The sequence below is a fragment of the Pleurodeles waltl genome, chromosome 1_2 (assembly GCF_031143425.1).
Source record: "Pleurodeles waltl isolate 20211129_DDA chromosome 1_2, aPleWal1.hap1.20221129, whole genome shotgun sequence".
NCBI classification, from domain to species: domain Eukaryota; kingdom Metazoa; phylum Chordata; class Amphibia; order Caudata; family Salamandridae; genus Pleurodeles; species Pleurodeles waltl.
Window position 1 is genome coordinate 886,815,335 of NC_090437.1, and position 16,317 is coordinate 886,831,651.

General features: G+C 43.5%; 1 protein-coding gene across 1 annotated transcript in view; it reads right to left on the reverse strand.

Moving 5' to 3' along the window:
- LOC138245733 (EF-hand calcium-binding domain-containing protein 6-like) overlaps positions 1–16,317 on the reverse strand; it is a 348,792-nt gene that overhangs the window by 226,534 nt on the left and 105,941 nt on the right. The window contains exon 6 of the mRNA XM_069199599.1: positions 232–408. Coding sequence (XP_069055700.1) covers positions 232–408 — 177 coding nt within the window. The remainder of the gene's footprint in view (positions 1–231; positions 409–16,317) is intronic.

Sequence of the window (16,317 nt, forward strand, 5' to 3'; positions counted from 1 at the left end):
CACTATTACTCTTTCTATTTCCTTTTCTTTATTTCTCTCTCACTCTTCCTCTCACTCTTTTTCTCTCTCTCACTCGTACACTCCCTCAATCTCTTTCTCTCTCGTTCTTTCCCTCACCTCAGCAGTAATAGGACTCTTCATGAACAGTGGCCTGCCAACATGGGAGACGTAACATGAAAATAACCATTCAAATAAACATGACACGTGGAACAGTAGAAATGCCCTTCTTACCTTTGTCTGGCCTTCTCCTTGAGCTGCGCATGGACCTGGGAGGCTGTCATCATCATCCGCTCCACCTGTCTTCTGTTGATGGGGTCCAGCCAGGCTGGGCCCCCGGAAGGAACAGGGTCCCGAATAGCTGCATACAACTCCTCAAACTTGATGATGGTCTTATCATGGAGCTGCAACCTGCATATTTCAACAAAAACATCCATTTGAGGTGAAACACTCTCGTGTTAATCAACAGGAACAAACATGCTCTCTAACACAGCCAATAAGGTACATCCTGTGATACACTGACATCCAAGATAAGTCTCCTTATATGCATCTATTGCTAGCAGTACACAGTAGGGCAAGAAGAAGTCACCTCTAACATATTTTAAAATGATTATAATGGAAAGATACTTCTGCCATATACCTCTTCCCAAAGTCCCACACCACCTTGTATTTTGGGGTCAGCAAATGTTTTGTGATGTGTGGGTGTCCAGAAAGGTCAGCTAACAGTGTACACAGAACAAGGTCTCTGTTATAATTAATTACTCTATATTATTTTCTGAATTATCTTTGTGAATCCGAGGTAACTGTATTAGCTCTTGTTCACTTGATGTAACCCTTCCCTCTCCCTTATCCCTATTCCCCTCTCCTGTCACATTGGAATGTTTCAAAGCCTGATATAGAAGGTTGGACAGCTGAAGTTGAGGGGCTTGAGGCGTCATGAGATGTAAAGATTATAAAGCTACTGACTTCCCAATTAGTTTTCCGAGTGATTACTTCACTCTTTCTTGGCGACAATGATGGGATGCTTTCTTAACTCTGTACTACCTTAGTGTAATTATATTGTCTCCACATTGTATGATAAGCCGGTACCTGAATAACCTTGTAGATGTCATAGGATGGTGTAGATAATAAACAACCAGCAGTACAGTTCACTGTGCCTCAAATGTCAAAGGTGGCACAGCACAAGAACACCAGGATGAGGTGGCTCCCTATAGTAACACTCGGGTGAGGTAGTTGTCCGCTGCCCCCTGCGCAGAAAGTATCCCATCCTCATCACCAGAAAAAGTAATCACTCATTATCCTTTTATGGTCTATTATGCCTCTCTACCATAATTTTTATCCATTAAAGGAGATGGGCGTAACAGACCACAGTAGCTGATGGATGAATTAATCACACTGTTGACTAAACTGCATAGACTTTGTAGCAAGGAAGTAGAACAGCCGAGGGTACATTAGGTAAACATAAAACAAAACCATGATTCAAAAACTTTCTTGGATGACCTGTTTAATTTTAACACATGGAATCAGACCAGTAGACAAAGGCCCAGATTTAAGAAAAGTTATGCTTCATATCATGAAGTGACACTTTTCTTGCGGCCCATTGCACCCCCCCATGCCACCATGTGTGCGCTGTATTTAACATATGGCGCACAATGGCGCAGGTTAGGGACAATAGCGTCATCATTTTTTATGCTATTGTTATACTTTGCAGGATTAGCACCAAAAATATTGGTGCTAATCCTACAAAGTACATGGAGGCCCATTATAAAGAATGGTGTGCCTCCTTTTAACCTCTGCTCTGTGCAGGCATTAAATATGCAGCTAAAAATGATGCAGTGGAATCTCGTAGGTTCCACTGCACCATTTTTGCAGGCAATCTAACAGGGGAACACCTCCCTTTGGATATATTATGCCTGGCACATGCATAATGTGGAGCATAATGGTTTAATGCGTGCATTGAGTCACTTTGTAAATATGGTATGGTGTTTTTGCCACACTATTGCCACATTAGAGTAAAAAATAATTATGCTAATGTTGCGATATTTAGCGTTAGGCCATCTTAAATTTGGGCCAAATATTTAGTGGATAAACAGATAGGATTGTACCAACATACCCTGGGAAGTATTAACAGAATCCTTTGAAACATTTCTTCATGTGACTTGTTCACCTGTCCATTATGTGTGTGAAGATTGCCACAGCTATGCAAATAAGCTACTGGATGAGATATCCCACATAGATCCAAAGAGCTATTTGGCTGCCCTTTAATGGCATCTGTGAGGGAGGTAGATGTGAAGGATATGTTTCCACCAAAACACACGCATTGACGGTTTTTAGAATTGTCGCACCATGATACCTTTATTACTAAGATGAATGAAATCAATAAATTAATGTTAAGATGTTCTGAGTTTGGGAGATTAATGATGAATGTAGAGTTTAAATGAAATGCATAGATGTATGATTGGATGTTTTATGAGAAAGAAAAACCCTTTCCTAGAACCTTTTGACCTTTAACATGAATTGTATGATGAATAGTAGTATTTTTTAATAAATAATAAATGTTGCAAATCATTTTTTAATTTAGTCACGCTGGTGTTGGTGCTAGGTACAGTGTATTAAAGAGTAACTGTGATGTAAGATGTTTGCTTTGCAGATAAGGGAGTGGTATGTGAAAACAATGTGATCATATGTTACTACACACCCACTAAAGTGATCAGTTCCAGAGCTGGATTCAGTGCGAATTGCAGGTACAATTATCGTAATTCTTTATTTCAATATAGACTATCAATGTCCATGAGTGGCCTGGAGCATCCGCAGATGAAACCCAGATCAATCTTGGTTTTGTGTTGCTATTTTCTTTACGTTTATGTATGTATATGTGTATGTATGTATATGATATTTCTATAGTGCAAATCTAGTCAAAAGGCAGTGAAGTGTTGTACAGGGCCAAAGATAAGCATAAAGTCAATGAGTGTCAGGAGAGGTAGCTGGTTTGTGAACAGGTAATGCATTGTGAAAAGAGGGTAGTCTTCAACTCTTTCCTTAAATGATGCACCACTGGGGGTAGTCCTGGTGGATACGGGGTTGTTGTTTCAAATCCTGGGTGCTTAGATGGAATAGGCCTGTGTTGTATTTATGATGTAATGGAACCTGTCTGCCACTAGAATGTTTGGTTTTGAAATACAGTCAGTTACGGTGGAAGTTGGTTGGAGCAAGTCATGTTGGGCAGGTTGATTAAAATTCCTGTTTAAATCAACCTCATATATGCTGCTTCATTTGTGTACAACAATTGTGAAGACAGGGGATAGGTGATAGCTCCAGGACAGGTTATGGTGGTGGATGACAAAAGTGTTGATGAAATTTTGAATGAGGTGAAAAAAGTGTTAAGGGAAGATGGGGGTGAATTGTGAGGACATGTACACAAGATCAGGGTGAAACCTGATGAGATGCCTGCTAAGAACAAAGTGAGGAAGTTCCTATAATAGTTAGAGAAGAGGTCAAACTGATGTTGAGTGAGATGGTGAGGGAGGGGGAAATTTAACCCGTTGAAGCCCCTACTTGGATATCACCAGTGGTGATAACTAAAAAAATGCAGAGTCTAAGATTTTGTTGTATCTCCACAGTGTTAATCAAAATATAATTACTGACAATTTCCCTTTACCAACTATTAATGAGTTATTACTTTTGACCAAAGGTTCCAAGTTCTTCTCAAAATTAGATTTGAGGAGCACTTACCATCAAATTCGATTGCATCACAGTTCCAGAGGCTTACCCGCCTTCATTACAATGGAAGGGACATTTTGCTTCACAGGAATGCCTTTGGATTATCTTTGGCAGCCAATGGATAATGTTGCAACTATATTAAGGATTTACAAATGTGATTTTTTTCAAGATGACATTTTGGTATATGGAACTACAGTTGAACAACACAACCGAATGTTAAAGAAAGTACAAAAAAATGTTGGATGTAGGACTTATTCTATGGAAAGAAAAATGTGTGTTTTTGTGTAGAGAAATTGAATACTTGGGTCATACGATTTCTGGAGAAAGTGTAAAACCTACAAAAATGTATTGAAGGCTATAAAACAGGCTCCACAACCCAGAGGTAAGGAACAGCTATGGTAATTTATGAGACTCATAGAGTACTATGCCACATTTGTAGAGAACTTTGCTTCAAAGACTGGAGATTTAAAGATGTTGAGAATAGGATGTACATTCAAGTAAGGTGTGGAACAACAAAAATGCTTTGATTACAGTAAGCAGGAAGGGTGTGGAGCAGGAATATTGGTGCAGTTTGATAACCATTCTCACTGTGGATGCAAGTGCACTGGGTGTAGGTGCTGTGTTGTCTCAAATTCATAAGGGGTGGAGAAAGCATTGGCAGCAGCTTGGTCTGTGGAATATTTCAGGACATACTTATGGGGCGTGAGTTTCAAATTGAGAACTGAACGTAAACCATTAATAAAGGTTCTCACCCCAGGAGGTGCTGACAAGGAATCAGCTAGATTAGCAAGATTGGCAGCTTGTTTGCAGACATTTCAGTAAGTAATCGAGCACATTTCTGGGTGCTGTAATGTTCAGGCAGATGCTCTTTCTCATTTGGCTGTGGATTGGGAGACTGTGGACAAAGGAAAAATTATGGACCAAGAAAAGGAAGGTGCGGTGGCTTGGTAGAAGAAGCAATGCATAGTGATGTAATTGTTGTTTTACTAAAGATGAATGGGTGCAAGAAATGACTAAGGATAATGTCCTGAAGGAAGTTTGTAAAATGGTTATCAGAGGTGGAAGGATAGAGAGTTTGGTTGTTCCTTCTGTGAGATCGTTCATCAAAACCTTAGATGAATTGTCTATGAGCGAGGAGATTGTTTTGATGAGGGGGTATAGATTTGTACCACTGGAAAATCTGAGAAGGAAAATTATCCAGTTGGTGTATGAAGGCCATTTGGGGCAGTAAATGACACAAAGAAGAGTAAAAGAGAACTTCTGGTGGCCGTGAATTGATGTGCAAACAGCCCACTTCATAGAAACGTTTGTGGATTGCAAAGAAAGTGAGAAAGGAAGGAAGGGATGAAGTCTGAGTCAGGTCATATTCAAGACCCCAAGGAACCATGGCACAGTGTGTGTATGGATTTCATAGGTCCGTTGTCAAGAGTCAAACAAGAGTTAAAGTTCGCCATGGTTTTGGTTGACGTATTTTCAAAATGGTTGGAGGTCAAATTTATGAGAAAAGTGTCCAGGCGCAGTACTATCAATAAGTTGCAAGAAGTATTTAGAAGGGAAGGATTTCCTTACACTTTGCTAACAGATAATGGCACCCAGCTCACGTCCAGTGAGATGATGGAAATTGTGGTGGCACACGGTATCAAACATCATTGCACTTCCCTTTACAATCTGGAGGCGAATAGTATTTTGGGATGCATGAATCACATGGCGAAGGGGACTATTCGGATTGTTGTGTGGAGTAGGTCTGAGATGTGTGAGGCCATCGAGGTGTTAGTGTGGGCATACTACATCACAGAAATCAAGGGGAATTGTAAGTCACCCTTTGAAATAATGAGGGGATGCAAACCTATAATAAACTAGCTCCAAGTGGGTTGAAAAGTGTTCATAAACACAGGTGTTCTCTTCCACAGAGGAGCAAAGTGTCAAACATTCAAATTGGTGACTGGCTGAAGGTGAAAGATGGACATGTTGGAAGGGAACTGTTTAAGTTTAGGGGTCCATTCAAAGTCAAACACGTTTTTGATTGGTATGAAGTATTGGAGAAGGTGTGAACAGTCTGATGTGTAAATATCTGAGGTGTGTAGTGGTTTTATGTTAATGAAAGTTGAAGATGTTGTGTCTCATGAGGTGTCTGTTTCCAATTTTATGCCTAGTCAAGGATTCTGTAGTTTTGAAGATGGAGAATGTGGTAGGGTTGTTGCAAATAGATGTACGGAGGAAAGTTAAAGAAGAATAGGTCAGATACAGAGAGATAGAAAACCTCCTTCCTATTTGAAGACTCAAGACCTACTCACCTTCAGAAGACTCCTCAAGACCTGGCTCTTCGACCAGTAACACCAGCTTCCCCCCCCCCTTCCCTCCCCCCCCAGCGCCTTGAAACCCTCATGGGTACGTAGTGCGCTTTATAAATCCAATGATTGATTGATTGATATTATGTGCGGGAACGTGGAAAATAAGGAGAAAACTTTGTAAAAAAAAAAAAAGAAAGGAAAAAATGTATACCTTTAATGTTTGGATTTAAATTATGTTTTATAATTCTTTTTGTTTTAGTTGTGTTGTACAGAATGTGATGTCTCTTGCTTAGAAAGTTATGTTCTTTGTAGAATTTGTATTTTATATATAGTATGTTGGTTTAATTCAGTATTAAGGGAGAAGAATGTGTCATATTTATGATGCAGTGGAACCTGTGTTCCAAGGTTCCACTTGAATGCTAGGTCTTGAAATACAGCCAGTTACGGTAGAGGCTGGCTTGAGCAAGTCACGTTGGGCAGGCTGATTAAAGTTCCTGTTTAAATCAACCTCATCTATGCTGCTTCATTTGTGTACAACAGCTTGCTCCCTTGTATTTTTTTTTTACGCTGTTTAGTCTGCAATCTGATGGTGCCCAGACTGCGGTCGTGCTGAGATCCACCAGCAAAGGTTAACTTCACCTGCAGGATAAGCAGAGGTGCTGGTCCTAATGGGCTTGTAAAAGATTCAGTTGGTTTTGGGGATGGTGTGGGCCAGCAAGGGGAGACAATGGAGTTCCATTAGGACGGGGGTGATGTGATTATATTTATTCAGGTCCTAGATGAGATGTGCTGTGCTATGTACAATGCCCCCTAATGAGCACCAGTGTTGAGTATGGGAGGTCATGGTATGGAAGCCCATGGAGCAGGACATCATCATATGCAAAGGTATGAAAGCTTGAGCAGCAGTTCAGAAGTCGCTTACTGAAAGAAACAGTTTCACATTTTTTAGAAGAGAGAGCTGGAATCAGGCAGTCTTTGTGTTTTTTGCCAATGCATTCCTTAAGAGTGAGGTTGGTATACATGGTGAGTAGAAGTGACTTGGCATTCGGTGAAAGTTGGGGTCCAAAGCTATCAAGGTTCACATCATTGAGCCAGGTTTGTACTGTTTCTTGTCTGTTGTTCTTGGCAAATAACAGGAATTATATCTTGTTTGGCTTGAGCTTCAGGTTTGTGCTAGAAATCCATATCTGGATGATGTGCAGGCAGTATTTGATGCCTTGGATGTCTGAGGCAGAGGAGACTTTCAAGTAGAGGTGAGTATCATCAGCATATTGGTGAATTCTAGTGCTGTTATATGTGAGCAGAGAAACAGTAAGTTCCATGTAGGGGTTGAAAATGACAGGAGCCAGGATGGAACCCTGGGGGGCTCTGCAAGTGATCTGGATCTTTTGGGATCTAGAGGTGCCCATGTGAACATACAGGTGTTGGTTGGAAAGGTATGAAGAAAAGCAGAGTAGGAGGTTGCCGGTGAATCTGATTCAGGACTCAAAGGTGTGAATGAGAGTGCGACGGGCGACTGTGTCAAAGGTAGGTAAGAGGTCTAGCAATATGAAGAGGCGGGGTGATTTTCATCCATGGTCAGGAAGGTATCATCTGTGAGATGTAAGGTAGCAGTGTGAAAATGCTGCAGCGTGATCTGAAGCCAGATTGGTTTTCATGAAGAAGTTATAACTGATGTGATCTTGAAGGCATTGACAATGGTGAGTAGAGGTGCGAGAGCATCACCAGAGAGTGCTTTGATGAAAGATGAGGGTAAGACATCACCATCATAAGAAGTGGCTTTGACAGAGCTGAGTATGCTGGTGAGATCTGCAAGAGATAGGGCTTTGAAGACTGTCCAAACAAATGAACATGTTCACTGAAAAGAGGCCTCCAAGATTATCCTATAGTTATTTTTCTGGGGATACACATAAACAGAGCAAAGTTGTGCATTAATAACATGCCTCATATTGTTTTCTCACATCTTGAATGTTATAAACTATCCATCTTGTTAGACAGCCTCCTCATCTTTGTAGAGGCAAGGAGTCCAGGTAATAACTCCTGGATTGGGCTGTTCTGCTATCGGCTTCACCCGGGTGCGAGGTAGACAGCTACCTCCAGCTCCTGTCATTGTGAAGCCTGCACCTCCCATAGTGTCCCTGACTAGAGCTGTAAAGCGCATCCAGTTGGAGTGTGGAGCGGAGGGTGCTGCTCCTAGAGTGGGACGCTGTATGGAGAAGCATTGGCTGCACCAGCACTGGACAGGGTGAGCTTGATCTGGCCCGCTGCCTTAGTCACCCCTACCTCTGAGCTCCAGCACCAGCAGAGTGCTGCGCCAGCTGCCCCTGGTGCTCCAATCAATTACGAACCATCAAGGGAGATGATGATGGTGGAGGCACACAATAGCGGTGAAACTCGCTCCCTGGCCGGACTTGTGGCGGCTGCTGTGGGGGAATAGTGCAGAGAGGGAGCTCTACATTTCTATGCATGGGACGAATCCCCAGCGCCATCGAACCAACAGCAATGGAGACCCTGGAGGGGATCAGAAACAGGAGGTGAGTGCTAAGCTGCCCCCATAGCACTATTTAAGATTCTTTTTTACAACAACATTGTTGGGACTACATTTCCAAATAACCGCCTTGCACCTCTGGTCAGAGGCACGTTTGGGCAATCAGCTCTGCCTGTTGTAAACCACAACAGAGACATTACTCTCACCCCTCATCATAGCTAGGGCCCCTCAACGACTGAACAGCCTGGTCCAGGTGAACTTCCCCTGGATACTCAGGCAAAAAAGGAGGGGTCTGGGGCTGGCGCGGAAGATGGTCCTCACTGGTGGCAGTAATTTGGTGCATTGGGACCACTGGGTCTGTCATACTTGACAGGGCCAAACAGGACAATAAACAAACTTGACACAAAAAATGCCCCACTGAACCATCTGCACGTTACCACTCCACCATCTGGGCTTCTGGACACTGTTCCTCTAAACACTAAGCAACATGTCATTCGACAAGACAGCACGACAATCACCCCGGAGAATGACCACTGGTGCACTGGGAAATGAACTTTTAGAACACTGCTTAACCACTGCCTTGCAAGATAGCCTTTCTTAACAGCCTGGTGTGGCTATTGCACAGCCTCTTACTGCTACCCTGACCTCTTGCAGTAGTCACCTTGGGGAAGGGATGCAAATGCAAAGAATCAGACTTCTGTCACCCTGATAAAAAAGTCAACAGCAAAGATTCTGTAGCTTTCACCTCCCCACAGCCAGCTGATAACCCTTCATCGCTATGCCATGCACCAAATCCACTAAGGAGACCGCAGTGACCTCTTTTTGGAACAAGGCAACTACTGTGGAGACTGATAAAAACACGATGTCCCACAACCTTTCTGAGGAGGTCCCCTCCCAAGTTCCTATCACTCAGGATTTTATGACTCACTTTCTTCAAGAAATACGCTCAGAGATTGGCTCTCTCAAAGCAGACTTTAAAACCTGCCTAAGAGACCTTAATAAAGATGTGTTGGAGCTAGGGGAAAGAGTAGATGACATGGAGCGTACTATTGCTGCTAGGTTGGAGGACCAGGAAATGTTGTGGTGATAAATCTCAACCCTGGAGAAACAACATGTTGAATTACAGGCTAAGCAGGAAGACCTTGAAAACCGCAGCCGACAAACTAAAATCCGTATACGGGGGGTCTCGATGGGGCTGGAGGGTACAGACATCCTAGCATTCACGGCAGCCCTCCTCCAGGCAATCAAGGGGGAGACAGATGCATAACCACCAATGTTAGACAGAGCACAGCGGGTGCGATCTGCACTAGCCTGCTCGACCGAGGCCCCAGATGTCCTAGCATGCATCCACTATTTTGCAGAAAAGGAGGCCCTTATTCAGGCAGCCAGGAAGAAGACAGATTTGGTATTCCAGGGTCATACCATCCAATTATTCTAAGACCTTTCCCCCACAACCCTGCGCGGCAGGAGCGACTTCAAGCCGATCATGTACCACTTAAGACAATTAAACATAAGCTATCAGTGGGGCCACCCGTTTGCTCTACTCTTCATTTGGGAAGGAAAGCGTGCAATCACTTTCGGAGGCAAAACACCTTTTGGGGATGTATACTCCGGAGAGGACTGGTTCTGTGTCCCCGACTATGGATGCACCCAAAGAAACTTTGAAGCCAATGTGGACCACTGTGGGCCAGTGTAGCATTGATAAGCAACCAGCAAGAAACTCCAAAGAAGATATGAAACAAGACGTTAGACAACATCTCCGCAACATGGACAAAGCAATGTCCCTGACACCCTCAGCTCCCAGCTCTGTCTGATGGGTTCCTAGGGACAATAGAGGTGCCCTCTTCATGACTTGACCTATAGCAAACAACTGCCTGATCTTGTAAGATGGTGGTGCTGGTGGGCCACGGGGGCCGGTGGATCGGGTGGATGGCCTCCGCTCTAGACTTTATACAGTTTCTTGACGGTACCCCCCTGTTCGCCAATCACTCCAAGAGGGTGACTGTTCTATAGAGATGCAGGCACCACGGTCCCGGTCTCTCTGGGAAGTTGGAGCAAGAGTTGGAACCTGTTGGTCTACAGTTACTGTGTAGTTGTTTCTAACTGTTTTTTTCCGGCAGGTTTTCAATCAAAGGTGGGGACCGGGATGCTTATGGAACCTTATGTGAAAACTACTGCTAAGTCGCACGGGGCGTGGGGAGGGCAGTAGAGTGACGGAAAGTGAGCAGAATGTATATTGGCCAAATAGCCAATACCACTCTTCCCTCCAATGGGTAGGGGTCTTAAATTACTGTCCCTAAAAACCTGTGGTCTTAACTCCCCAAACAAGCGCAAACAAACCTGAAGATACATTTTACTCCATGACCCAGATGTTGTCTTCCTTCAGTAGACTCACCTCCGAGTGATAGAAATAGAGTGACACACCCTAAGTACCCTGTGCAACACTGGGCATTTACAGATACTAAAACACTGGGCGTGGGGATACTCTGCAAGTCACACCTTGGATCCAATACCATTAAAGTGGTTTGGGACAGGGAGGGATGGTATTTGACACTACACATGACCCGGTGAAAATAGAAGCTCACACTGCTTAATATCTATGCCCCTAACACATCACAAGATCCCTATCTCAGGTGAGTCCTTCAAGACCAGCTGTGGGAAGCAGAGGGGGACTTGATTGTAAGAGGAGAATTCAACTTGGTATGGGACCCTTCCATGGACAGAACTAACTCTTCATACCAGAGCATGGGAGCCATGTCAGCCCAATTGAAACAAGATATATCAAACCTGGACCTCATCTAAGCCTGGCGCTACAAACACCCAAGCACTAGGGATTACTCATCTATTCACATGTTCATCCTTTCGACTCTATAATTGACTAATCTTCGTATCACACTCTCTTCTTTCCGCCCTCGACAAGGCAGAGATGTTTGACTTCTCCATCTTGGACCACACATGTGGAACTGATGTGGATTCACTCCTCCGTACACCCTAGGACGTCCTAGCGGGGGCGGATGCACCCACAGTGGATGTAGAGGAGATCCGTAAGAGTATAATAGGCTATTTCACATACAACACAACACAGATTTCCCTACCCCTGTACAGCATCCATTTTAGGACATCCTCATTCCTCACTCCTCATCCCTACTTCTCAACCCTGCTTTTCATCCATCATCCCTACTTCTCATCCATCATACATCATCCCTACTTCTCATCCATCATCCCTGCTTCTCATCCATCATCCCTACTTCTCATAATCATATATCATCCCTACTTCTCATCCATTATCCCTACTTCTCATCCCTGCTTCTTATCCATCATCCCTACTTCTCATTCATCATCCCTGCTTCTCTTCCATCATCCCTGCTTCTCATCCATCATATATCATCCCTACTTCTCATCCATCATACATCATCCCTACTTCTCATCCATCACCCCTACTTCTCATCCATCATCCCTGCTTCTCTTCCATCATCCCTGCTTCTCATCCATCATCCATCATCCCTACTTCTCACTTCTCATCCATCATCCCTACTTCTCATCCATCATCTCTGCTTCTCATCCATCATCACTACTTCTCATCCATCATCCCTACTCCTCATCCCTGTTTCTCATCCCCAATTCTCTTCCATCATTCCTACTTCTAATCCCTCATCCCTGCTTCTCATCCCTACTTCTCATCCATCTTCCATCATTCCTACTTCTCATGCCTCAGCCATCATTCCTACTTCTCATGCCTCTGCCATCATCCCTACTCCTCATCCATCATCCCTACTCCTCATTCCTTATCCCTCAGTCATACCAACACATTTTCAGTTTTGTGAAACACACCTCCACACTGATTGGTTGGGAACAGCCAATCAGAGTTATGAGAGAGAGCTGCATTCTATTTCAATGAAAAACAGCCTCCTCATTGCACATGGTGGGTGAAGAGGGAGGAGGGGAAATGCAATTCTGTGTTTGTTTCCAGTGAATTCAAGGCTGCACAATGTTTCATTTTATTTACCTCAGTGTTTTTCTGTTTGCACAGGCCTCTGCAGAAAGCTCTGCTGGTTTGGGAAATACAAGGAGTGCACAGCCTGGGCCATAAATCAGCTCTTGGAGAGAGGGTTATCCAGGTCATCTACAGTTCAACTGAAAACCTTTCTGGTTTCAGTTTCATATGTAGAAACAAAATGTTTAAAATCAACTCTGGTGACACTGCAATTCAATTAATCCAAACTCTTTCTGGTTTCATTTTTACTTGTAACAAATAAAATGTTTAAATCTGAGCCTGTTTTTTATTTGTAAGAAATAACATGTTTACCTATGAGGCTGCTTTTATCTCTGAGAGCTGTTTTTGTTTCTTTTCTGAAACCAGAAAGATTTTCAATGAACTTTAGAAGAACTGTATAACCCTTTCTCCAAGAGCTGATTTATGGCCCTAGCTGTGGGCTCCTTGTACTTCCCAAACCAGCAGAGCTGTAAGAATGCAGCTCTCTCTCATAACATTGATTGGCTGTTCCTAACCAATCAGTGTGAAGGTGTGTTTCACAAAACTGAAAATTTGTTGGTATGACTGCGGGATGAGGAATGAGGAGTAGGGATGATGGATGAGGAGTAGGGATGATGGCTCAGGCATGAGAAGTAGGAATGATGGATGAGAAGCAGGGATGAGAAGCAGGGATGAGGAGTAGGGATGATGGAAGAGAAGTAGGGATGAGAAGCAGGGATGAGGAGTAGGGATGATGGAAGAGAAGCAGGGATGATGGATGAAAAGTAGGGATGATGGATGAGAAGTAGGGATGATGGATGATGGATGAGAAGAAGGGATGATGGATGAGAAGAAGGGATGATGGATGAGAAGTAGGGATGATGGATGATAGATGATGGATGAGAAGTAGGGATGATGGATGAGAAGTGAGAAGTAGGGATGATGTATGATGGATGAGAAGAAGGGATGAAGAGTAGGGATGATGGATGAGAAGCAGTAATGATGGATGAGAAGTAGAGATGATGGAAGAGAAGCAGGGATGATGGATGAGAAGTAGGGGTGGCAGATGAGAAGTAGGGATAATGTATGGTGGATGAGAAGTAGGGATGATGGAAGAGAAATAGGGATGATGGAAGAGAAGCAGGGATGATGGATGAGAAGCAGGGATGATGGATGAGAAGTAGGGATGATGGATAAGAAGCAGGGATGAAACGCAGGGAGGAGAAGTAGGGATGATGGGAGAGAAGTAGGGATGATAGATGAGAAGTAGGGATAATATATGATGGATGAGAAGTAGGGATGATGGAAGAGAAGTAGGAATGATGGATGAGAAGTAGGGATGAGAAGTAGGGATGAGGAGTGAGGAATGAGGATGTCCTAAAATAGATGCTGTACCCCTGGTGTGGGATGGTTTTAAGGCCACTATTCGGGGGATAATACCCTCCATAGCCATTACCCAACATAGAGAGGCCCGTATCGTGGAAGATAACCTATCTACAGAAATAATCACATTACACCACCAAGACAAGTCAGCGCCCAGTCAGCGTCTCATGAGACAGTTAGTCACATTGAGAAGGCAATTAAGGGCACACAGGATGAATAGAGCAGAACGCTCCCTCTTGGCGCTTCAACAAAAGTATTATGAAGGGGGGAATAAAATGGGCACAATACTAGCTCGTAGATTACGCCAGGCTCAGGCAAAAGGCACACATTGCTAAACTACGCATTGCAATGGGTTGTTGGGCGATATCCGAACACGATAAACAGAGAAAATGAACTAAGTACTATCAACCCATCTACGGCAGCAGAGAGGCCCCATAGCCACTCATCCAGGAGTATCTTGTTGCCTGGAATTGGGAACCCCGACATCCCCAACATGCAGAGCTTCTGGAGGTGCCGAGCCATGGACATGCTTTGCTTAGCACTTCGTGCCCTTCCACTTGGCAAAACCCCAAAACCAGATGTTATACCGATTAGCTTCTACAGACTATTCCTTGCCGCATTGGGTGAACGCCTGTTTCACTTGTTTAATTCATTCACGCATGAGTCTGGTCTAACGCCATCCATGGCAGGTGCAGAAATCACATTTATCCCCAAACCAGGGAAAGACCAGATGCCTTGCTCCGCTTATTGTCCAATTGCCCTCTTGAATACTAATGCCAAGCTCTTTACTAAGATATTGGACTCCAGGCTTGAGCTTCATCTCCCACACCTTATTGACCCAGATCAAGTAGGCTTCATCTGCAATAGGCAAGGTGCTGATAATGTCTGCAGGGTGGCGCAAATGCAATATATGCAATTGAAACATTAGGAGCTCCACCCCTCAGTATACCTTAAAATATCCAGCCTTACACTCTCTTTGAACAACTAGTGAGAAACTATGATGGCTCGCGACGGATTATCTCTGATACCTCTAGGGCCATATGTATCATTATATCCAATAGCAATTACCTAATTGTGATTTTTTGCGAATCGCAATTAAGTAATGGTTATTGGAATGTATGAAACTCCAGGAGTTTCATACTGCGATTCGCAAGGGCTTGCAAATGGACCTACATCATTAGTTTTCATGAGGTAGGTCGCAATTTGCGAGCCATTGCAAATGACTACAATCACAAGGATGGTGGCCTGCTGGGCTCAGCAGACCACCATGTCTGTGATTGCTTTTCAATAAGGCAATCCTTTTTTTAATTTTTTTTAAATGAAGCACGTTTTCCTTAAAGGAAAACGGGATGCATTTAAAAAAGAAAAATGAAACGTTTTCTTTTCATTTTTTAAGAGTAGGCAGCGGTCTTTGGGACCACTACCTGCTCTTAAAAAATGTTTTGGCATGCATTCACAAAGGGGAATGGGTCCCTTGGTGACCCCTTCCCCTTTGCAAATGGGTTACCACCAATTTGAAATTGGTGGTAACTGCGATTGTTTGGCGACCGCATTCACGGTCACAAAACAATCATACATACATACATACATCTGCAATTCGGTATTAGGAAGGGATGCCCTTGACATTCCCCTTCCTAATACCGAATCAGTGTGTAGTCGCAAATCTAATTTGAGATTCTGTAACAAGTTACCGAATCACAAACTGGATTTTTTACATACCAAAATGCAGTTTTTGCAATCGTAAAACACTTCGATACATCTGGTCCATAGTGCGCTACAACATTCTACACCCATCAGTACACACACATACCAAGCCCTCTGGAACACGACTTGATGCAGGGGAGGTGACGCCTACACAGTGGGCCTCTCTGTAACGTGACTTACCCAAAACATATCGTAGCATTTCTCTTAGAGAAATGACATGTGAACTTATGTTTCAATGGTATTATACATCCTCCTGATTGTCCGCCATTTATGCCGGGTCCTCAGACCTTTGTTGGCACTGCTAAAACACACATGGGGATTTTGTTCATATTTGGTGGTTGTGTGCCCTCATCTCTACCTTTTGGAAGTAAGTACTCAGTCACATCAAAGCTACGATCGGAAGCCCCCTCACTTCCTCATACCTTACAGTAATATTAGGGATACAACCTCCATGTCTAACAGCCATTACCCAGGATGATTGGATGCTGATTAGCTAAATGTTTCATGCGGCTAGACAACTGTTTGCCCTTTCTTGGAAACAAACAGCTCCACCTACAAAGGAACAGGGGATCATTTTGGTTATGGCATGTCCTTGCCATGGAACAGCTATCACTTAACCTTACCAAAACTAATGCCAAATTCCAGCCCATATGGTTCTCCCTAATACAATACCTTACCTGTATAGAATTTGCTTGGTTTACGCCACCACCACCCCGCCTCTGCCTGCTGACTACCAAGAGAATGGCTCCATAGGACATACA